At 52.4% G+C, this 21,957-nt stretch overlaps 9 protein-coding genes across 9 annotated transcripts; 3 read left to right on the forward strand and 6 right to left on the reverse strand.

Annotated features, from left to right (window-relative positions):
* Positions 1–56: 56 nt before the first annotated feature.
* On the reverse strand, positions 57–1,381 carry A1O3_00890 (uncharacterized protein; the record flags this gene model as incomplete). Its single annotated transcript, XM_007731040.1, has 3 exons — positions 57–678; positions 868–1,125; positions 1,323–1,381. The coding sequence occupies 3 exons, from the start codon at positions 1,379–1,381 to the stop codon at positions 57–59; spliced, it is 939 nt and encodes a 312-aa protein (XP_007729230.1).
* A 747-nt stretch (positions 1,382–2,128) lies between these two features.
* Positions 2,129–3,922, reverse strand: A1O3_00891 (uncharacterized protein; the record flags this gene model as incomplete). Its single annotated transcript, XM_007731041.1, has 2 exons — positions 2,129–2,179; positions 2,228–3,922. The coding sequence occupies 2 exons, from the start codon at positions 3,920–3,922 to the stop codon at positions 2,129–2,131; spliced, it is 1,746 nt and encodes a 581-aa protein (XP_007729231.1).
* A 917-nt stretch (positions 3,923–4,839) lies between these two features.
* A1O3_00892 (uncharacterized protein) lies at positions 4,840–5,325 on the reverse strand (the record flags this gene model as incomplete). Its single annotated transcript, XM_007731042.1, has 1 exon — positions 4,840–5,325. The coding sequence occupies one exon, from the start codon at positions 5,323–5,325 to the stop codon at positions 4,840–4,842; it is 486 nt and encodes a 161-aa protein (XP_007729232.1).
* An 884-nt stretch (positions 5,326–6,209) lies between these two features.
* On the forward strand, positions 6,210–7,084 carry A1O3_00893 (uncharacterized protein; the record flags this gene model as incomplete). Its single annotated transcript, XM_007731043.1, has 2 exons — positions 6,210–6,661; positions 6,781–7,084. The coding sequence occupies 2 exons, from the start codon at positions 6,210–6,212 to the stop codon at positions 7,082–7,084; spliced, it is 756 nt and encodes a 251-aa protein (XP_007729233.1).
* Positions 7,085–7,857: 773 nt separating this feature from the next.
* A1O3_00894 (uncharacterized protein) lies at positions 7,858–8,445 on the reverse strand (the record flags this gene model as incomplete). The annotated part of the gene is made up of 1 exon (XM_007731044.1): positions 7,858–8,445. The coding sequence occupies one exon, from the start codon at positions 8,443–8,445 to the stop codon at positions 7,858–7,860; it is 588 nt and encodes a 195-aa protein (XP_007729234.1).
* Positions 8,446–11,676: 3,231 nt separating this feature from the next.
* Positions 11,677–13,313, forward strand: A1O3_00895 (uncharacterized protein; the record flags this gene model as incomplete). Its single annotated transcript, XM_007731045.1, has 3 exons — positions 11,677–11,942; positions 11,992–12,569; positions 12,667–13,313. The coding sequence occupies 3 exons, from the start codon at positions 11,677–11,679 to the stop codon at positions 13,311–13,313; spliced, it is 1,491 nt and encodes a 496-aa protein (XP_007729235.1).
* Positions 13,314–13,748: 435 nt separating this feature from the next.
* Positions 13,749–16,708, reverse strand: A1O3_00896 (phosphatidylinositol 3-kinase; the record flags this gene model as incomplete). Its single annotated transcript, XM_007731046.1, has 2 exons — positions 13,749–16,542; positions 16,650–16,708. 2 exons carry the CDS (start codon positions 16,706–16,708, stop codon positions 13,749–13,751), a joined length of 2,853 nt encoding a protein of 950 aa, XP_007729236.1.
* Positions 16,709–17,176: 468 nt separating this feature from the next.
* On the forward strand, positions 17,177–18,754 carry A1O3_00897 (uncharacterized protein; the record flags this gene model as incomplete). The annotated part of the gene is made up of 1 exon (XM_007731047.1): positions 17,177–18,754. The coding sequence occupies one exon, from the start codon at positions 17,177–17,179 to the stop codon at positions 18,752–18,754; it is 1,578 nt and encodes a 525-aa protein (XP_007729237.1).
* A 738-nt stretch (positions 18,755–19,492) lies between these two features.
* On the reverse strand, positions 19,493–21,390 carry A1O3_00898 (uncharacterized protein; the record flags this gene model as incomplete). The annotated part of the gene is made up of 2 exons (XM_007731048.1): positions 19,493–21,336; positions 21,387–21,390. The coding sequence occupies 2 exons, from the start codon at positions 21,388–21,390 to the stop codon at positions 19,493–19,495; spliced, it is 1,848 nt and encodes a 615-aa protein (XP_007729238.1).
* Between the last annotated feature and the right edge of the window lie 567 nt (positions 21,391–21,957).

The raw sequence follows: 21,957 nt of genomic DNA on the forward strand, positions 1-21,957 counted from the left end.
ACATTGATGGGCTCCTGGAGAAGTCTGGGATGGTCAATGGAATAGAGGTATGCATTTCAATCTTCGGACCTCAACAACAAAGGAGTCTCTTCAGACACATACGGAGGCGGATCAGGATCGGCCTCGGTCTGACTCTCCATACTGCCGTTGGAGTGCGCCATTCTTGCTTGTAACTCCTTCCTCTCTCTTTTGTGATGCATGATCTCAAAGTAACTCCCCATCACCAGCAGCGTGCCCTGCAAACAACCCGTGACAACGTAGACGCCCCATGCGCTCCAGCCTTCGCTGCCCAACCGGGCGGCCAGGCTGGCTGCCCAGACAAAACTGCCTGGCGTCTGGATACACATCATGGGAATACTCAGACTGCCCACTCTCTTCAGCATATAGGTTGTATAGATCTGAGGGAAATATTGGATGGACGCGAGAACGGTGGAGAAGATGCCGAGGAAATTCGCCCAGCCCTGTGCATGGCTCGGGCGTGCGTAAACGAAGTAGAAGCTGAGGATGGCGATGATCGCGGCGTGCAGAACCGCGACACCCGTCACCAGTAATGCGGTGCGGTACGACGGGCCGAGTTCGCCTACTTTGAGGGAGTCCGTATCAGGGCTAGATTCGGTCTCGGCCTCGATCTCGGCTGGGGTATTAGGTCGAGGAAAGAAGATGAGGAACAGGAGGAGACTGTAGTTGCAGAGTTAGAGTCAGGACCCAGAAAAAATAGCATCCCCCATCCGACTGTCATGCAGCTCATTACAGTGCGCCAGCCAGGGCTGGGCATTGGACACATTTGGACCAGAAGTAAGCACGAGACAACCGCAACTTGCACTGCGTTGCGTTGTACAGCACAGCACAGCACAGCACCGCACTTACATGACGGTGAAACAACTCCATTGGACCCCGACCTGCGCAATCCCCAGCAGACCAGCCAGACAAGCAAACTGGTCGACGACGCGACAGCAGGCTATGTCGGCGCGGCTCCTAGGCAAGACCAGAATATTTGCAAAGGCACATGTTCCGCTCGTCGCGCCGAGGAGGACGAAATATGGCGACAGGCCAAACGAGGAGCGCAGGCGAATAATGCGGATGTGTTGTGGTAGGTAGGAGACGAGGATGCCGACGAGGATGAACCTGCATTAAAGGTATGTTAGAACACTTGGCTGCACTGCGCTGCACTGTACTGTATAGCATGTGCGAAGGAGAGGGTGGGTGAGAGGGCATTCAATGGCTCAGGCTCAGGTTCAGGTTCAGGCTCAGGTTCAGGCTCAGGCTCAGGGCAGCCCGGGGGTGGAAGTGAAGCTGAAGCTGAGGCTGCGTTGAATACGTACAGGCTGAGGCCGAAGTTGGTGTAGCTGACTCGAGCGATCTCTTCGCAGCGGGCATCCATTTCACAAGTGGCGGGAATGGATGGAAGGGAATTGCTTAAATGTACGGAGTACCTAGGTAGGTAGGTAGGTATGAACGTGTGGTGTGCTTAGAGCAATGTGAATATGCCTCACATCGGTAAGGTCATGTTGGAATCCTCGAAGGTTAGATGCCGAGTTGTGAGGATGCGCTTTCGGGAGGAGATCTAGATCCGATGACTGCAATAATAGGCTGTTGATGCTCCGCGATGGGTTTAGTTTCGTTGCAGCCTGCATCATCCCGATATGGTGGAGCGGAGAGGACCATGATGTCATTCCGGAGCCTGAGCCTAAGCCTAAGCCCGAGCCTACCACCTCCTAGGTACCAATAAGCCCCTAAGCCCAAGCCTTGGACCCCAGCCGACTCTGGAGAGCGGAGAATACTATCTAAGGTAAATAGCACCCAAGCACCTATAGGTAGGTACGGAGTACGGAGAGATATCGAGCTTCTTGTAGATGCAGTAAGCCCACGATACTGCCCACAAGAAAATCTGGATGCTTCTACTGCTCCCCAAGCACTCTCACTTCTCAGATGTGATTACAAGAACCCATGAACTCCTTCTATTCGTTTCGTCAGGAATAATCGTAGACCCCTGCTCGACAGGCCATCCAGCAATGATATGCATTAAAGTGTCAATCCAAAGTGAACGCTGTGCTAACAGGTGCGCAGGTCTTGCTTCTATTGAGTCAATCTCCGTCCAGCGGTTCATTCATCCAGGACCACGGATGGTCTAGTAGTCCTTCTGAGCATATCTGCTAGCTCTTCTCAATCGCTCGCCGAACTGCAATTTGTTAGCCATGATCAAAAGCTATGAAAGCCTGAAACTGACCTTGAACAACAAAAAAGGGATTGGAATGAATGCAATCGCGAGGAACCCAAGCGTAGAGCTGGCCCAATTGACCCCAAGCTTCTTGTACATGGCTGACGCAAAGAGCGGGAACCCAGCGCCAATTGAGGATCGAAACAAGTCGTTCCCTGCTAACACGCTCGCCGCATGCAAGGGATAGGCATCTGCCAAATAGTTGAGTGCACTGTTAAAGAGCAGAAAAGCTCCAATGCTGAAAAAGCCCGTGCCAATGATGGGCATGATCCAATGTATGTCCGGTCTGGCTGACCATCCGAACCAGAACATGCAGATGGGAATGGCAAACGCGCCAACAAATGCCGGAGGAAGTCGCCACTCGGGCTGCAGTTCGCCTTTGTCGTTGAATTTGGGCTCAATGTACTTCATCTGGTACCAGACAAATGGCGGGAGAGTAATCAAGACCCCGACAAAGATGCCCAGGAATGCGGTCCCTTCGAGTCCAAGGCTGAAGTGGTAGATTCCGGAGAACACGATTGGAAAGCTCTCGAACCAGATGTACAGGAGGCCGTAGATGAGAGCAATGTACATGTTCAAGAGGAAAACCATGGGTTCTGTAAATGATAACGTGAACGGCCGGACCAGGACCATCATGACAATGTCCTTTCCGGTCATCTGTTCCCCGATGAGTTGAGGCTCGCATATCAGTTTCCCGTTGCTCGTCAGCCTGCGGAGTCGCATCGTACGTCGATAGAGGATATTGGCCGATGAAGTCTCGGGCATGAGAAAGGTCAAAAGCACGAGGGTAAAGCCAGACAGCCACATGAGCTCCCAGATTGTCCATTTCCACCCCTTGGCCTCGGCCGCGAACCCGCCGATGAGAGGACCTAGGACCGGGCCGCACACTGCGCCAATACCCCACACGGCCATGCCATACGTCCGCTTGGACGGTGTATACATGTCAGCAATAGAAGCGCCGCCGGTCGCCAATGAAGGAGACCCAATAAAGCCGGTGAGAAAGCGGAACGCCAAAAGCATGCCGAAGTTGGTCGCCAATGCGGTGGGAACTTGCAAGATGACGAAAAGCGCAAGGGTTCCGATGTAAATCGGGCCGCGACCGATCTGAGGAACCTCCGACATAGGAGACCAGAGCATTGGACCAATAGCATAGCCTAGGACGAAGAGAGTGAGACCAAGAGTGGCAGCCACTTCACTGACTCCAAAGGTTCTGCTGACATCCGGGATCCCGGCCGTGTAGATGGCTGACCCAACGTAGACTGAGAACGTGAGTAGGCAGATTTCGAATGTGACCAAGATTTTTTTGGTTATGCTCCAGTTTTGGGGGTTTTCAGGATCGTCCGGCCCATACCAATCGACAATATCTGCGACTCGTCCGTTCTCTACATCGACTTTTTGTTCACTGACGGTATTGACAAGGCCATTGCCATCCTCGAACGTTGTTGACGACGAGCTCGAAGAAGGCGATTGTTCTGAATGGCGATGCGCCCTGTCATAAGACGGAGCACGTGTAGCAAGCTCTCCCGTTTCCTCTGCGGCAGGCGGATCGGTGCTGCCATGCATGGCCATGTTGGTAGACTTTTCGAGGTTAACATACTTCTGCCATATGGACGCGTCTCGTTCTTCAGGGTACTGAAGAATTCTTTTGCCCGTGATTAGCCGCAATAGCTGACCAGCAACAGTGTCCCGAAACAGTTCGGCCATTGTGAATTGACAAGAGTATAGCAGGATGGAAGGAGGCCCGGTCTACCTGTCAGAACTTATCACCGCAGACCATGAGGTTCCCTGTCGTATGCTGAGATTATAAGGCAACCCGCAACATGGCTGGAATCCACCAAAAACGTCATGGGCACCGTTTGGATGCTGATAATGTAGTCACAGACAAGCGGGTCGGCCAGCGGGAACATATTGAGGTCTCGGAACGAATCCTCGTCAATCCGGGCGAAATTAGTGTTTAATCCCGCATGTGAAACGGGGTGGCCTGTGAGAGGGACAGTCTGGTACTGTACAAAGAACGAGACAAAAGTCTATGACGGTTGAATGGGGCATGTCAGAGCATTTGGCCTCAGCCTGCCACGTGACTCGGCGTCCGGATGGTTTTAGTCAGCGAGTCGGCCTCTTCTGGCTCCGAGTTGGACTTCTATTGTAGGATGATTGGTGATGGTTCGTATTTGCGATGAAGTCAGCCGAAGCACGGCTACAGATTCGTAGTTCTGGATCGATCTCCGCCCCCTTCCTCCTTTGTCTTAGGCGCCAGGCTCCGTAAGCAGTTGGGCTATTTCCTTCGTGTCTCGAAAGTTTGATGTACGGATATGTGTACCTCTATCGTGACTCATGTTTACAGACCATGAGAGTTTTCCACCTAGAACCGAGCCGGGATTTACGAAACTGGTAGTTCGATTCCCATGGGCACACAGCAAGGCACGTTCCCTAAATGTCTAGTAGGCGTAGACCCATGCAGCCGTCGGAATGTAATCGTAAGCCCGCATGAAAGCAGGGATGGATGCTCCTGTGTCGAGTGGTGCACTAAGTATGTTGGAGGTATGTTGGAGGCGACGATTGATGTGCTTTCCTGGGAGTGGTTAATGGTTCTTGAGAGACATGTATCGGGATCCTGCTCATTAAAGGTGCAAGCCATCGCCTTCATCGTCGTCCTCACCCAGTCGTTCCGTCATCTGTCTTCTCAGCTCCTCGTCTGTGAGTCTGCCACCTGTGCTTCTACCTGCCTCGGTAGTGCTCCCATTGTTCACTGCTTCTTCGGAATTGCCGTTCACCTTTCCGCTACTGTCCGCCTCATGCCATCTTCCCCCTCGTCTTTCCACCTCACGCTTCAACAGCCCTATTCTCTCCTTTTGCCGCTCAATCACGATATTATTTTCTTGAATGGCATCTGCGCAGTCTTTGTCTCCCTCTTGCCTCGTACTTTCTGGTAGAGTAGTGTCTGAGCGGATACTGTCGATGTACTGTTGCAGTTGTTGGTTTGAGCGTTCGAGGTGGGAGATCGAGTTTGAGAGTTCCTGGGCTTTCGAGTACAGGTTTTCGATAGGCAGATCATGGATGGCAAGGGCGAATTGGTCTGCAGATATGGGCTGAGATTCGGCTGACATGTTGAGGGAGAGAAGCGTGGCCAGTGATGTCTCAACTGCGTTATAAGCAAGTGGCAGGGAGAGAAGTGTGCCAGGCTCCGTACATACTCCACAACCTTGGCAAGCAAAGATGAGTACTAGAAACTGCCTGGAGCTCACATACGACTCGGCCCAAACGTGCCGCTCTTATAATGAATCGACTTCCCTCCTGTACGAAGAGAGTGAAAGAAAATTGCTAACCTGGAGAAAGGCCAGTTGAGGTCGCATTGGTGGAGGATGCGGGGGCCAGGAAGAGAGGGTAGCCTAAGGAGCCTCAGGGCCAGGAATATTATAGCAGCGGCGCCAGCGGGAGAAGGCAAAGTACTCCGTACCAACTCTCATTCCAACCCGCCATCACCACATCACCACCGCTACTGCTGAAGGTATCTGGTTACAGCAGTCTCGTCCAATGAAACCATCGCCGGCGACAGTGCTTCCATCTTGGTCTTTCTGCCACACTTTGCAACGAGCCCTACTCTGATCAGATCTAACCTAATCCAGCCTGTTCTGACTTATTCTGACGGGTCTAACCTATTACAGCCTATTCTGACCTCTTCTGATCTCTTCTGACTACTTTGAACTTGATTTAGTACTTAGTCGCCCTTCTCTACCGTCATCCTTTCTTAGTCGACACAATTCACAGGCCCAGGTGGAGATAGCAGGACACTCTCGCTACCTAAGGCTGATAAATGCTTCCCGGCCCATGCCTGCATATGCACACACATACTCACATACACAACGTACTACCTAGTATATATACCACCTGTAGCCTCCCTCACCCTTGAAGCTGTAACTTGCAGCGGATACTTCATCACAAGAAGTGAAAGTTTCAACCCTTGCTGACTCTGCCAAACCCATACCTCACAATGTCCACCGTCGTGCTGATCACGGGCGCCAATCGTGGCATAGGCAAGGGCCTCCTCGAGAGATACCTCCAACTACCAAATCACACCGTCATCGCAGCCAACCGCAATCCTGACCATGCCACCTCCAAAGAGCTCTCTAAGCTCCCTACTGCTAAAGGCACCACTCTGATCGTGGTCAAAATCGATGCCCGTATCTGGCAGGATGCCTTCACTGCAGTCGAGACACTTCAAACCGACCACAACGTCAAGCACATTGACATCGTCATTGCCAACGCCGGAGTGGCTTACTGTTATCCCACGGTTGCCGAATTGAAGGAGGCTGACTTCGCCGCCCATATTGAGCCCAACGTGTATGGTGTTGTGTCCCTGTATCAAGCTGTACGTCCGTTGTTGCAGAACTCGACTAAAGAACCGATTTTCACGACCATGGGGTCTACAGCTGGCAGTCTAAAGTGAGTTTCTAAGTGTCTACAACCCTAACCTTTTCCTGATTCCCAAAAAGAAACCCAAAAGAACTGGTTCACGATCGCGATGTAATTAGTGAATACTGACGCATTGATCTTGTAACTAGCACACGACTTCCATTTCCTAACGCAGCTTATGGGCCGTCCAAGGCAGCAGCTGCCTGGCTGATCATTCAGATCAACGCTGAAGAAGAATGGCTCCATTCGTTTGCATTGGTCCCCGGCTGGGTTCACACCGATCTGGGTGATGGCGGAGCAGTGGCTTTCAAAGTCGATCAAGCCACAGTCAATAATATGATGATCGAAGTGGGTACTTCATGCGATGGCATGATGGAGGTGCTCTCTGATACGAGCAAAGCGAAGCACGGCGGGAAGCTGGCACTGTACGATGGAAACACAATTCCTTGGTAAAACCAAACCATGGACCTGTCCAGCGACAAGAAGGTTGGAAGAAAGGATTTAGGGTAGTCAGCAGCCTGCGGAATATAAGAGATCTAGGGAAGTCGGCAGTGAGTGGGCCGGCATTGATTTTACATCAAGTGATGGGGAAAAGCTGGACAAGCCACGCCGACCCTCGATCATGAACATTCGACTATGGCCTTGTCAGAATAGTAGGCTTCAGCTGTGCTGAGCCGAATCATGTATATGGCTATATGTGAAACTGCAAGCATGTGGAAGAGGTTGATGGTTAGTAATGGTCGACACCATGCGAGTAGCTCATATACCCGCCTTCCGAATTGCTGATTTCATCCCCTTGCTGAAATATTCCAAGTTGAATACCTCTAGGTAGGAAGGCAAGCACGAACGATGCATAACTGATGTCGTCCTATGGTCCCGTCACACGGTCGCTTGGAGGGCACCACTGGCCCCGATAGGCAGCGCTGATGCAGGCTTCTGACACTGTCCACTCGCATGCTGGCCGACCAAGGGGGCGAAGCGTCAGAAAGTTGAAGATGCATTCTTCGATCAACGCCCAGACGTCAGTCCAGCAGAAGTGAAGACCAACGCTCGAGTCGCAGTCCATGCGTGACATCGGCCATCGTCCCGAACATCTGGCCAAGGGATGCAAGAAGACGCGTCTCCAAAGTCTTGATGTTTCGTTCGAAGGAGAAAATGTGCCTGACTAACTTGTACTTCAATGCAGAAGCCATCGTGGAAAGAGGATTACGCACGAAAAGACATCTTTAGTAGAATAGATATCCCCATTTATCAGCAAATTCCTTACTCATGATCCAGCCATTTGGGTCCCAGCTCATGGTGCCAGGCACGATGGTGAAGCTATGCGTGTCGAAGAGGGTCTGCAAGAATTCCTCCTCATCAATTATCGCACTCAACTTGATGAAGTTGTCGCGCATATGTGGGAATGGAAAGCGATCGATCCAAGAAGTGTGCATTGTCGTCATTTGCAAAACTGTCGGTTGAAGTGGTGGAGGGATTCCGGGTCGGAAATTCGACTTCCAGGAGATCTGACTGCTGCAGGGAAGGCCCAGGATACGGCCGTTTTTAAACAGGGCAGTAAAAACGGTGTTGTTTGCGTGGGAGATCAGACAATCTTCTGTTCCTGTTGATGTAGAACCGGAGGAGGCCTGAGGGAACGGAGAAACGGACGCCGCAGCCAGAGGGGAAACTTCACTGTTATCTTTCGTCATGAAGATGCCGCATAGGTCCGGTGCTATTGTTGCGGCGGCGGGGGCGGCTGATCCAGCTTCGACTTCAAACTGCGTGTCTTCTTTTTGAGCGGCACGGAGCTGTTGACGACCGGCGATGTCCATGTCTTCCACCGTGGTATGGCTCCATTGAGCGCTGGCCTCGGCAGTCTCCAAGTTTGCGTTTGCGAGTCGGCGGCCTTCAATATGACGGCGAATTCAGTATGAACACCCCAAGAGTTCTGTCCGGGATTCTACTTACGGCGCATCCTTTGCGCTAGCCTGTCCTGAATCTGCTTCCTCTTTTTCCGGTCCGACACGCCGATCCAGCTATCGGGACTGAGGTCCGTTCTCGTGTGCCAAGTGATGTGTTGGTCAAACATGTTCTGATTCTTGACACGCAGCTGAAGGTGAGCGAGCCTGAGCCCGTTCCCGTCTCTGTTCCCGTTCTTTGACTGCTTGATTTGCCTTACGAAATGTATTAGTACTTCGCTGTCGCGGTTGCGGGGGACTGAGAGGGAAGCAGCTTCTAGTTGGGTTGGTGGAGGGTCCGGAATGGCGTTATTGTTAATGAGGCCGTGCCCGCTTGTAGAGGCAGCTTAGTAATTCTAGCCAGTGATAAGTGGCAACTCCTGGCACCAACCTGGCAAATATTAAATAGCTGATTGATTAATTACCTGAACCTTTATTTCCATTCTACTCCGTTCTGTATCCTCTGGAAATACTACTTACTAGTCGGTGTGTGAAGGTTCAGTATTCCAGCACGTCTTAACCCTAACCCTAACCCTAACCCTATCACGTGGTCGTCAGCAGTCACGTGGTAGTCAGTTAGGGTTAGGGTTAGGGCTCAGAAGGTTAGACCTGATCCTTCCCCTTCCCTCTTCCCTCTTCCCTCTTCCCCGACCTGTGCCCAAGTCGGATGCAACCCTGCCTGGACCTGGGGCTAAGGCTGTCGCTTCGACTGGCAAGGCAGACTTCGAGCTTGGTGACGAGTCCACCGCCGATCCTTTCGAGTATGCTTCTCTTTACAGAGTACGGAGTAGTTCGCGGCTCTGTGGGAGTGAGGCTGTGCGTCTTCAGCGATCATGCAGACCAGCACTACACACGGAGTAGCATGGAACTGTTCACAGACATAGCGAATGAGGCAAAGTTGTCAGCATCACTACTCCAGCCCTGCAACGCCATTGGTGTTGGCTGTTAGCTTCGCCCCCATGGATCGCTTATGGTTATCGCCCTACAACCCTGTGGTGCAGAAACATCGAGGACCGGGTATAACCGGTCTGCCGTCCTCCTTTGCACCTTGCACCTGGCACACCTACGTTCAGCACGTTTTATTGGTGCTGACAGTGGCCTGGTGGAAGCTCTACCTCAAGCGATATGCCAGCCTCACTTTCCATTTTGCACTTTCAGCAAGCTAGGCAGTCGCCATTATCGGCTTACATGCTAAGGTAGGTAGGTATGTACGGAGTACGGATACTGGCCACACTTTCGACCATTAGGTCTTCTCGCTGGCGCGTAGCCTGTCTGGGGCAGACTGGCTTGGTCCTGTGTTTCGGCCCAATCTTCTCTTAGTTACGCGGGGTCCAAGATCACTCGACATGCAATTGAAGTCACCAGGAACTTGAACCAAGAATACAAGGTACTAGTAAGGACCAGAAGACCCAAAGTGTGCATGTTCAGTTGAGAACGATCATCTCTAGCAGCGATATATACTGGCCATTCCTGCTACATTCCTACTCATGAAGCCTCTTCTTGTTGCGCATGATCAGCTCTTGGCCTGCGCCATCTATTTTAGCTGACTCTACGCTCCCTGATATTGAGCTTCCTACATGCCATAACATTTGACTGGGAACTCCCACTACAAAAGGCGACCATGGCAGAAGCCAAACCTACTGACTATGCTTCCGAAGCACTGCTTGGCCAGTTCATTCCGCTGGCGAAGGCTGACAAGAGAACGTTTTCGAAGTGGCTTTCACAGCGACATATCTTGTTGCTGCTAGGGTTCACCGGCACCCTTTTTACTCTCACCGTAAACCTCGTCACCACCATCGTCTTCCATTATCAATACGGTACAAACACCATTCCTGGAGACGAGCCAGCTCTGTTTCTCGGCGATTGTTCGGTTGCGAACAGACTTGGCTCAGTCTTGCACGCCGTTATCAATATTCTGTCAACGGTTATGTTGATGGCGTCAAATTTATGCATGCAACTGCTCCTCGCCCCTACCAGGGCTCAGATCGACAATGCACACCAGAAGGGACGATGGGTTGATATCGGAATACCCACTATTCGCAATTTTCGCCACGTTGGGCTTTTCCAAAAGTTGACGTGGCTGTTGCTCGGCCTTTCATCCCTCCCTCTTCACTTCCTGTATGTCCATCTTACCTTACATTGTCTGACCCTAAGCTGAGCTCCTCTCTAGATATAATTCGGCCATCTATAACACGTTGCCGGCCTGGCAAAAGCAGGCATGGCTGGGAACGCCAAAGTTTCTCGAGAATGGTCCATGTAACACGACTGCGACGGAACTACTCCTCCAGCAGAGGAGCAGCCGTACTGTGTTCGCACTCTCACAACCACTTGGAGCTGGTGAGCGGCCTCAAATGCAGGAGCAGATGGTAGGTTGGGACTTTGATGAGACAGAAGCCATTGATAGTGAGGATTGCGCCCGCCAAGAGCGTAGCCTCACACCGTCATATGTTGAATCTCTCTCCAACCTCACTGCTCTCGACTGTTTGACAAGATATAGTCGAACCTTCACGAATGACAGCTATCTTTATATGATTTCAAGCTATGATCTGCTCGAGGACCGAGAAATCGGAAACCAATCAAATGCTTTGCTATCCTTCGGGGTAATCTCACTCAGGGAAACTACTGGCTTCAACACTCCCTCATGGAGGTGTGGCAATACCAATACTTTTGATTGTGAGTACGCTTTCCCTGGGCTTGATCATCTCTGTGGAAGGTCTGGTCAATAAACTATAATACTCACCTTGGATGCTTGTCCAGGCAGAAGGCCCGACCTCTGGGAACGTGACCCGACATTGGTCAAAGATTGGAACGTTCTGATGTACAAAATCGATTACTGTCTGTCGCTTCAGGCAAGTTTGGGTGATCTCTGCTCAGTCAGATATTCCTCAACCTTACTCATAGGTAAGAATTGTGCAGATGTCATACAAAGAGGATGACTGAGTCAAAGGTCCAGTCGTATGCTGTGCGAATCTGGGCAAGGTCATAGGGGTTGCTCTCACAGCTTGGAGCGCTGTGCTGAAGGCCGAGAGGCCAGCGTCTGGCCATCGATTTCCCTTCCCATTCAAATTTCGCCGAAAGACCAGAGAAGAGCTGCCGTTGGCCACAATGGGCGATGTCATTGAATCATTTCTAACCCACCCAGACCCGGAGCGATTCGGTGGGTGTCTGGACGGAAAAGAAAATCTGCTTGATAACCATGGACAACTTAAGAAGAAACAGTCCCCAGGTGCAAGACCATGGAAAAATGCGTACAAAATTACGTGGCTCAGAAAATTCCAAGCTACTCCGTCTGATTCAGAGAAACAACTACAGAGGAGTCGCAGATGGTATCAATCGGCCAGTATTGGACGCTGGTGCTGGACTGTGATTCCGTGAGCAGAGTTCTAATGTGGTACGCGGCAGGCCCGCTGACCTTTGCAGATACATCATAGTCGTGGGTTCCGGCATCTACTTTCTCGTCACGTCTCTCACGACCGTGGCCGGCAGAGCTGGCAGTCGCACATATGCATTCAGTATGACCTGGGGTGCAGCAGACCAGAATGCCCTCGGTCTGCTCAACATGAACATTACCAGTAGGCAGCCTGCGCTCACGAAGAGGGAGCATGTTTCTAACCTTCTTTTTCCAGGATCTAGCCCCACGTTGCGCAACTCCATTATCATGTTCGCGAATATGTGGCATTGGCTTTTATCATTGCTTTATATCCAATGCAACTCCGTCCTGACATGCATGTGCGCCGAGGCCGAATGGCAGAGTTATGCGAGGAAACGAAAGAGCCTCCGTGTGACAACACCTCGAGGACTGCAACGGTCCACATACTTTGTTTCGGTGCCCATGCGTTACGGTCTCGCCTTCCAATTGGCATTTCCCGTGCTTCATTGGACGCTCTCGCAGGGGGTGTTTCTCGTCGTCATCCAAGGCTTTTGGCAAGGCTCTGCCGAATACGAAGGCACGAACAACTTGCCCTTCCTGGCATTCAGCTTCTGGCCAATCTTCACATGTAAGTAAATTGGACATTGGACATGTCCCATCTCACCCTGAGGCTTTCTCTCATTGGGCGCCCCGAGGATCCGTAGCTGACCACTCTCACTCGCCAGCGATCTTGATTGGGATTTCCATCCTGTCTGTGCTGGTGACGGTATCTCTCAAGAGACATGCAAATATCATGCCCATGGGCGCAACCTGCAGCGCTGTCATCAGTGCGGCTTGTCATCCTCCCGCTGAGGATGTCGAGGCACACTTGTTTCCTGTGCAATGGGGACGTGTGCCTCCAAGGGCAAAGTCTTTGGCTAAGCTTGCGGACACCGAGAATCCTTCTGGTTCCGACGAGGTAGACACGACCCTGGCACAGCACCACGTCACATCCAACCCCCCCGAACCACAACACTTGGAGATAACCAGCCAATCTGGGCAATCTCAATCTGTGAAGGGGCACCACTACGAGCTCGTGCCACCGTCAGCCTCCCGCGATGACCAGAACCTTCAGGGAAGCGATATTGATTCGACCGCGGAAGAGCAGCAGCAGCACAGTGGACGCGAAGAGGATGTGCCCCTTATGATGCAAGTATCCCCTTCACAGCGGTCGATGGTTAAACCGCCGAGTTGTACTACGACCGAAATACGCACGCCGGCGCAAGATAACATGCGCCACTACACCTTCACCACATATGCCCACGTCGAGTGCGCCACAAGCGAGGAAAAGTATCCTGACCTCTACCTGAAACACGATTGCGAGTATCACTAGTTTACTGGATGGGGATGGGGCCCCTTAGGCGTGTCCCGAGGAGGTAGAATCCAAGCCAAGCTTCCCGGCCCTGCGCCGGCGCCAGCGCTAGCAAACAGAATTCGAGGCATTGGCCAACGGATGAGGTGTTTTGGTCTTCTTTGCCAGGACCATCACACGTCAGGACCATATCTGTCGTGAGAGGAGTGCTACGTGCATGAAAACGAGGGTGATATTGCACCCTACAGCCACAATAGAATGCCTTGTTAACTCGTCCGCCCTCCAACACGAGGAGCAGCTCCCCTGGCATCGTTCCATTCTACGGATAAGAGGAGCAGCTCTTCTAGCATCATTCCATTCTACAGATAAGGCCATTTTCGAACTGCAGGTTCCCAAAACAACTGATTCAATAAGGATCGCTTTCGCTACTCTCGTTCTGGATCAGCAAACTGCAGGTCAAGCTCTCCAGCCCTGTACAAACTCGTGCAATCGATCAATGACGACTCCAAACACGGCGTTGACACTGTCAGCCAAGACCTGGTCCAGCAAGCGAACAGCCTCTTCCTCGCTCACGTCCAGATGGAACCTTTCCCTCACTTTGCCGACCGCGCCACCAATAGTGCCCATCTGCTCTTCGACCAATCGAATGTCCTGCACCGAGCTTTGCACCATCAAGCTGAACAGATTCAAAACCAAGGAGCTGGACTTGCGCAGCGCCGTGTATGCCGTGAAGCAGTATTGCTTGAACTGGGCATACTGAGGAGAGGTTGTGCCGCCCAGACCTTCCACCATCTCTTTGCACAGCTTGATCAGCGGAGCGAACGGCTTGGGGTCTCGACCGAGGATGAAGCCGAAGTCGATGTGGAAGAAATGCCCGGACGGCTGCAGCAGGAGATTGTCGAGATGGCGATCGCCCACGCCGAGGATGTAGGTGATGACGCAGTATCCGGCGCAAGACCGGATGTACGTGTCCATGGTCTCCTTTCGCACACCCAACGGGCCTGAACTGTCGGGATTGTTGGCCCGTAGATAAGCCAGGACCGAACCTTTGTATTTGGCCGACACGGCCGAAATCGGGGTGGATGGGATGAATTGCACGGCGCCGGCTGACGGCGATGTCGCCAGGATGCGGTACGGAGTGAGTTTGAGATCCAGATTCTCCTTGAGCAAGAGATTGTTCATCAACGTGATGATCTGAATCACCAGCTGATCCTGTCGGAGGTCGTCGCCCGTCTTGAAAATGATGGGGTACTTCCCCTGGGATTGGGATTGGGATTGAGATTGGCCCCTTGGCTGTGTCGATGTCGATGTAGCGGCATTGCTGGGTGAATTGGCCACTTTGAAGTGGATGAGGAGTGGCGACAATGATGATTTGAAAACCCCGGCCTCGTCAGGATAGACTCCGCTCACCTCAATCTCGGGATCGAGCGACAGTGGAATCGGGGGGTCGATTTTGATCAGTTCATTCTTCGGGTCGGCCAGGTATTTCTTCAGAGACTCGATCTTCGACAGGCGGTTAGTCCGGCTGAACCGGATTTCTTTACTGATCCTCGACAGGATCGCAACCATCTCGGCTTGTCTCAACAAGGTTTTACGTTGTTCCGGATCCCGCTTCTCCAGCTCGACCATAAAGTGATATTCCACTCTCGCAAACAACTTCCGATTTGCCGCGTTTGTATCTGGGCCCTCGTCGTCGCACTCCACCATCAGAAACCAGTGCAGATAATTCCCCAGGATGAAATTCTTGGCCGCACGATCGATGAGAAATCTGGCCAACGATGAGGGTGGAAGTCCCTCCTCCTTGATGTCGTATTTTTCAAATTTCAATGCTTGCACCAATTGGAGAAGATATAACAGCAATTCCGCATCGTCAGCTTGTCGGAGACGGTCGACCGCGTAAGCCCGTACTACAGGACTGTCGTATGTTGGCCCAAGCAACTCCAGGGCCGAGTCAATGTCGATTTTGGCCCATCTCGGAATCAGATCAGCCATCTGTCTCACTTCACTCGGGTTGCTCCAGTCGGTGGCCTTGACAACTTTGACCAGTGCCCGTTTGTCGCGACTGAGATAGCGTCGGAAAGTCCAGACAACATCCTTCTCTTGTGGGCTTAGGTCCTGCGTGGGCCCGTAAGAGAGGATTTCGTTGAGTTCGTCTCGTAGTTTAGCGTTGGGTTTCTGATCGGCGTCAGAATATGCATTCCTGTCACTCCGGACTAGCCTGCGGTGTTTCGTCTCGCAAGGGTTTTCTTTCTGGAATTGTTCAGGGTCGAAGATTTGGATGACAGGATAGTCCTCATCATCAACGATTGAATTGCCGGCAGCAATCCCCGGACCGTACCTAACTTCTGGCGGGGGTTTATTGTTGCCAATTGCCGACACAGATGCGGTTGCCTGGAACTCCCGCATCAATTTTGAGGGCTGGTATTCATGATCTTCGAAAACAACTGGAAAGTCCCATCGGGGAAAGTCGACGTAGAGAGTGAACTGCTCTCCGTCGTCCAGCTCGTCATCAGATTCGCTCTCCTCATCTGAATTGTCTGGGGGGTTTGCGGCACCATTTCCTGAGCCAGTGGCATTCTTCTGGGCAGCTTTGCGTTTTGCGATCTTGCGTACAGCGGAGCGCTTTCTAGACGCCTCATCCACCTCCCGTGCTTTCTTGCCGACACTCTGGAAGACCAATTGGTCGAGCCAATCATTCTGCGGAATTTCATTCATTTCGTGTTTTTTGAAAAGCTGTTCCAGCCTCTCAAGCTCCTCCTGCTCAGGAAGAGGAGAGGATGGCTCTTGATTGCGCTTGCGCCGTTTTGGGCGCGGAATATGTGGTGTACTAGATGGTATTTGACCGTCGGCAGCCCGGTTGCGGTAGACCCTGCATTTCTGACGGCCTTTCCTCAGCGCGCCGTCATTGTCGAACAGGGTAATTGTAGTTCCCCCATACGGCACGGTGTGGTCGAGGCTACCATTCGCTGGGCATGCGGAGAGATCCCATACAGTAATGGCAATTTGTGACGAGATTGGGCAGTCCTTGACTAGTACGGGAAGCTCCAGCCATTTGTTCCAAGTTCGACTGTTCTTGAAGAACATATGAGGAGTCTGTATAGACACTCCTAGCGGCTTGGATTCCGCCCATAGCTGTGCCGTCACATAAAGCTCTGAAGTTGAACTCTGGACGGAGCCAACGTGGCGGATCTCAGGGTGTTTGAGCAAGACAGAGTACGGGACCGGTGTCTGCTTGCCCTCCAAGGTGTTTCTGATTGCAAGTCAGCATTGGGTGTCGAAGCACATGAAGTCGGGTGCTCAAAGTACGGCCTCGGTCAGGACCTGGGCTACGGAGATTGGGGACTGGACCGGACCTACATTCTTATATACACAGGGAAGTCTATCTGGCGCGAAGTCGCAAAGGTGTAGGTGTCCATTCTTGGATATCAGAAGAGGACAGAGCCCAGGCTATGCAGCTGGGCACGTATAGTGTCGAGTCGGCGATCATAATATCGAAAACGAAAAAGAAAGAAGCGAGTGTCGGTTGACAAGGCGATGATGCCAGATGCATTAACAGCCTGGCGGTTGATAGGTGAGGAACGTGACCTGGAACAGCGCCTACGACAGTAAACTCCGCACTAGTTTGGTAGAGTGGATAACTACTCCGCCGTATTCTGGGTCTATTCCGTAAGTGCCAGGCTGCGACTGCGACTGAAACGCGTCCGGCTCCGCGCTGACACGTCCAGTCAATCAACGTGCAATCGCATCGCAGCACGAGCCTGAATACACTTTGCCCTGTTTGATAGAGTCACAGAGCCAATCGACCTAGTATCTGTGCTTGCATTCCTCTCTCAGCTCCCCCTACGCGCTGTTCTCCCGGCGCCTTAGCAGGCAATGCCTCGATCATGGCGCGTCTGAACACCCAACCAGCATCTTCCGATACCGAAACCGAAAGCCAGGCGCTCTCCAGTTCTCCCAATCGAGAAAGGCCTCCTCGTCTTGTCTCCGACACTCCTCCATCGCCCACCCAGTCTTCGGATTCTGATAAGGAGAACCGCCGCCAACAGTCCACCAGCAAAGGAAAACGCAAGGTCGCGGTCGGGTCTATGCCAGACCGATCCGCCGCTGCTGCAAGCCAGCACACACCCAAGCGAAGAAGAGTAAGTGGTGAAGACGCCAGCCAGACGCAGAAACAGTTCTACGACCCGGAGCAAAACCCCGAAGAACGCAGACTTGTGCGTAAAGGTCTACGCAGCCTTTTCGCCAGACTCAACGATTCCAAGACCGAGTACCTACAGCCGGATTCCAAAGGGCTTGAAGAAACTCTCCGCGAGGCAGATGAGCTGTACAAGAATGTCAAGCAGACCTCGGAAGCGACAATAGACTCGCGGTTGCTGGTGGAGACAGCCGACTTATCGTATAGAAAGATCAACAACCTGACTCTCGGAGATGGGAGCACGGGCATTGACGTGGACGACTTCATCACGAAATGTATTGGATTTATGAAACGTGGCGATGAGCCCGGTTATCAAAGCGCAACTCAACAAGACCGAAATGAGCTGCAGAGCACCCAGACCCATACCCAGACCCAGCGGAGACGGCGGCGTCCTGCGCCGGATCTGGAAGAGGGCGAGGATGAGGGCGACACTCTCAACTGGAGCTATCTCGGTCGGAACGCCTGTTTTCTTTACAACGCGCGGCCATGCTTGACGGGTTTTCTGCTGGGTCCGTTGTCAGTGCAGAAGAAAAAAAGACAACAGACGCAGCGGAAAGCGCGTGAGGCCCGGACGGATACGTCGCAGGTCGTGCGGCCCGTTCAGCTGGGTGACGAGGATCTCGAGAAACAAGAATCGGCGAACCTGACCGTGATATGCACGGAGATCGCGCGGCTCTTGCAGACTGCTCAAGATACCGGCATGAAGAACGTGGAGAGAGAGTACGACGAACAAGATGACGATGCAGACTTGACGGAAGACCAGGTGCGAGAGATCCTACAACGGCACGGGATGGCGGATAACGGATGCGTGCCGCTGTTCAACTTCTGCGTCAACCCGCGATCGTTTGGCCAAACCATGGAGAATCTGTTCTACGTCAGCTTCCTGATCAAAGAGGGCAAGGTCGGGCTCGACTTCGACTCCCATGGCCTGCCGACTCTGGGCATTGCCGCCTCACGGAGCGTAGCTGAACGGCAAGAAACGCAGAAGAACCAGGCAGTCTTCACGCTTGACTTTGCTGTCTGGGAGGACATCGTCAAGACCTTCGGCATCCAGAAAAGCGTCATTCCGCACCGCAAAGATGAGAAGTACGACGACGGCATTCTCGATGTCGACGGTGACGGTGACGGTGACGGTGACGGTGACGGTGACGGTGACGGTGACGGTGATGTGGATGTTGGTCGCATGGACCAGCTCGACCACCGTGAACGTGGGCAGGTAGGAGGAGGACATTATGAAGACACCGAAGTCTCGGACGCCTATTCTTAATCCATTGCCGAAAGAAGCATTGTCCATGGGCTACAGTGTACGGATATTGTGTTCATAACGATGATGCGACTTAGCTACTTCTGGCTTTTGTTGTGTGAAGCAAAGCGCCCGTGTACGGAGTACCATGGTGCCATGTACCATTTTTGGTCTGAGTGAATGAGAGAAGGATAGGAAATCATGTCATTGCAGTCTTGATCTTGGGTTGGGCTCTCGACGCCCGCTGTTTCGTTTCCGACATAACCTACCTATACTGAGTAATTGTGTCCTTCTGCGCGATTCGATCCGAATCGTCTTTCTCGCGGCGTGACCGTGGCTGTTGACAGAGAGGAAAATCCCTACGGAATACGTGATAGCGCGTCTGAAGCAACTGCAACCGTACCTTAATTGGGCATTTAGAGTCGGCGGTACAAAGTTACGACAAATTGCCCTTCTCCTTATACTCCGCTGGTCACATACTGTCTCCTCCGTACTATCCTATCTACCTTACTACACGTTATTGCCGGATATAGACGACTGACGGCGTGGGAATTATGGGAATGTAATGAGGCATTGTTGCAACGTTTGAGAATTCGGAATGTAATTGAGTGAGTAAAAGGTACGTACGTCCCTGCTAGGAGAAAGCCGATGAGAAATATGCCTGAGCAGACATGTACCTTGAAGCTCCGCGCCATGCAAATAAAATGGTTCAATAGACCGCTCCAAAAAGTGCCTTTCTCTCAAATCACCTGGCTTCAGCGTTTATTGCCCGGGGCAGTCACTGAGACCTGGGGCAGTAGGATAGAACCAAGCAGCCACCGCAATAATGATATACAGAGACATCAACAAGACCCCCTCCAACCAATGAGATTTCCCATCTTGAATCAAGTAATTGACCAGCAAGACCGCCACGAACAAGACGGCGATTTGGAAGCCGTCAAAGAACAAGGTCATATCGTCTTTGCCAATAATCCAGCCCAGGACCACGACGAAGGGCAAAACCAGAAGGGCAATTTGCATGCTGGATCCCACAGCGACGCCAATGGCCAAATCCATCTTGTCCTTGACTGCCACGGTGACTGCAGTGGCGTGCTCGGCAGCGTTTCCGACAATTGGTAATAGGATGAGACCGACAAAATTCTTGGAAATGCCGCCCCCACAAGTGATCGAGTCAATAGAGTCGACGAGGTACTCGGCATTCAACGCCACCAGCACAGTTGAGATGGCCAGAGTGAGAAGTGCCACCGTGATGGAGAGCTGGGGCTCCTCTGGTCCGTCATCGACCGGCTCGGGGACGGCGGCGTCTCGTTCCTCGGGTGTTCTGCGGCGCAGCTTTTCAGGGATGACGGCGTTCTTGAACCTCGAACCGACGTCTCGAGTCTCGTTCTTTTCACTTGGTTTGTTATACATCTTTGCGTGACTCTTGAGTTGGAAGAAGAGGTAGCAGCCGTAGACGATCAGCAGAAGGATGGCGGTTCCTCTGCTCAAAGCCGCGACACCTGGTTTGGGGGTTGTACTGTCGGTAGTGCTGGAGGTGGTCCCTGTTCTTGCCCACTGCTCGAATGCCGTAGGAATGATCAAGCTACTAACAGCCAGGAAGAGGAGACTGGAGGCTGTCTGAGCGACAGTCATATTGAAGGCCTGCTCAACGCGGTTGATTCCACCGAAGAAAAAGCACATGCCCATGACTAGCAGGAGATTGGACAGCATGCTGCCAATGAGAGAAGTCTGGACGATCAAAACCTGGTTCTTGACCAGGGCGATGATTGACACGATCAGCTCGACGGCGTTACCAAATGATGCATTGAGCAAACCACCAATGACTTCTCCGGTTCGAAGGGCAATTTCTTCGGTGGCGTAGCTCAGCATAGCTGCCAAAGGGATGATGGCGATGAAGTTGATAATGAATACTGCCACCTTATTGATACCGGCGTAGTAGACGGCGATGCCGAGTGGAGAGAAGACGAGAAGGACATTGATCCATGAATTGAACAGGGTGGCATGGATCTGGCTCGAGGCAGTGAATTGCTTCTTTACCTTGCCATTGTCGTGGTCCACTTCTTCGCTCTTTTTGCTAAACAGCTTCCGCAACCCCTTTTTTTCCTGTTTCTCGCCGGTAGCGCGATTGCGAACTGGGTTGCTGTCGTGCGAGGTGACACGGGTGCCATTTATGAAAGTGTCACTACTCTTTCCGTCCTCGAGTCTCTCATGGTCAGGCTCCTCTTGTATCGCTGATGCCGGGCTGGTGGAGCGGGGGATATTCAGGGCGTCGCCTGGAGGGTAAGATCGCGTAGCTGATGTGGCACTGGGGTCAGTCGTAGCATGCCGCGCCGATAAGTTTGCACCGTTTTCATGACTTCGATCTGCTACTGGAGTTGACAGTCTGTAGTCGTTTGGGTCATCTGTAAGAATCGGCCTCAACGGAGGGCCAGCGCCCTCGCCCTCGCCCTCGCCCACTCCCGCGCCTTGACCATTCTCCAGCTTGTTCAGTGTGTTGCTACGAGAATCGGGTCGCCATTTCGCAAAGGGATTCCTGATTCGAAAGTTCGAAGCGTCGTTTGGGCTGTCATACCAGGCGGCATACTTCGCCTGGCGACGATATTTGTCTGAGAGACAGTTAGAGCATGAGACACGTACCAGAAACAGGAACACATACGCATGTTATGAGCGACGGGGGTTTCCCTTCAGGCGTCAAGAATTTGGGGTATCAGAGCGCGTCGAGGAAAGGGCTTCTGAGGTCGAATATAAAAAGCAATAAAAGCAACCAAGGGATGTTTCAGGTGATTTGGTTATGAAGGAAGAGGCGGTGGGAGGAGTGACGGGTTGCACGGGGACCAATGCGAAGAGGACAATGACCACATAGATGATACTGTAGCTTCAGACCGAGGAGAGTGACGGGTGAATGAGGACAAGATCAAGGCATTCCGAGGAGGGCTGTGTCTGTCGACGGGGACTGTACGGAGTACGGATACGGGATATTAGACGATGAGATCAAACAGGATTGTCTGTCTCTCTTGGCTTGGATTTAGGGCGCGCAGGGGATTTTGGAGGCGTCTAGGAGGCGTTTGCATGGATGAGTTTGTAGGAATCTGTTGGTTGTTGACATTCGAGTGCCGGGGGTGCGGGTGTGGGCTCCGTTCAACCTCAAGGAATGGACAGGGGGGCGGTGCTGAAGGGGTTGGGCCGACTTGGTTTCACGTTTCAGGCGCGGGCATGACGACATCGAT

Source organism: Capronia epimyces, assembly GCF_000585565.1.
Source record: "Capronia epimyces CBS 606.96 chromosome Unknown aczIQ-supercont1.1, whole genome shotgun sequence".
Classification (NCBI taxonomy): domain Eukaryota; kingdom Fungi; phylum Ascomycota; class Eurotiomycetes; order Chaetothyriales; family Herpotrichiellaceae; genus Capronia; species Capronia epimyces.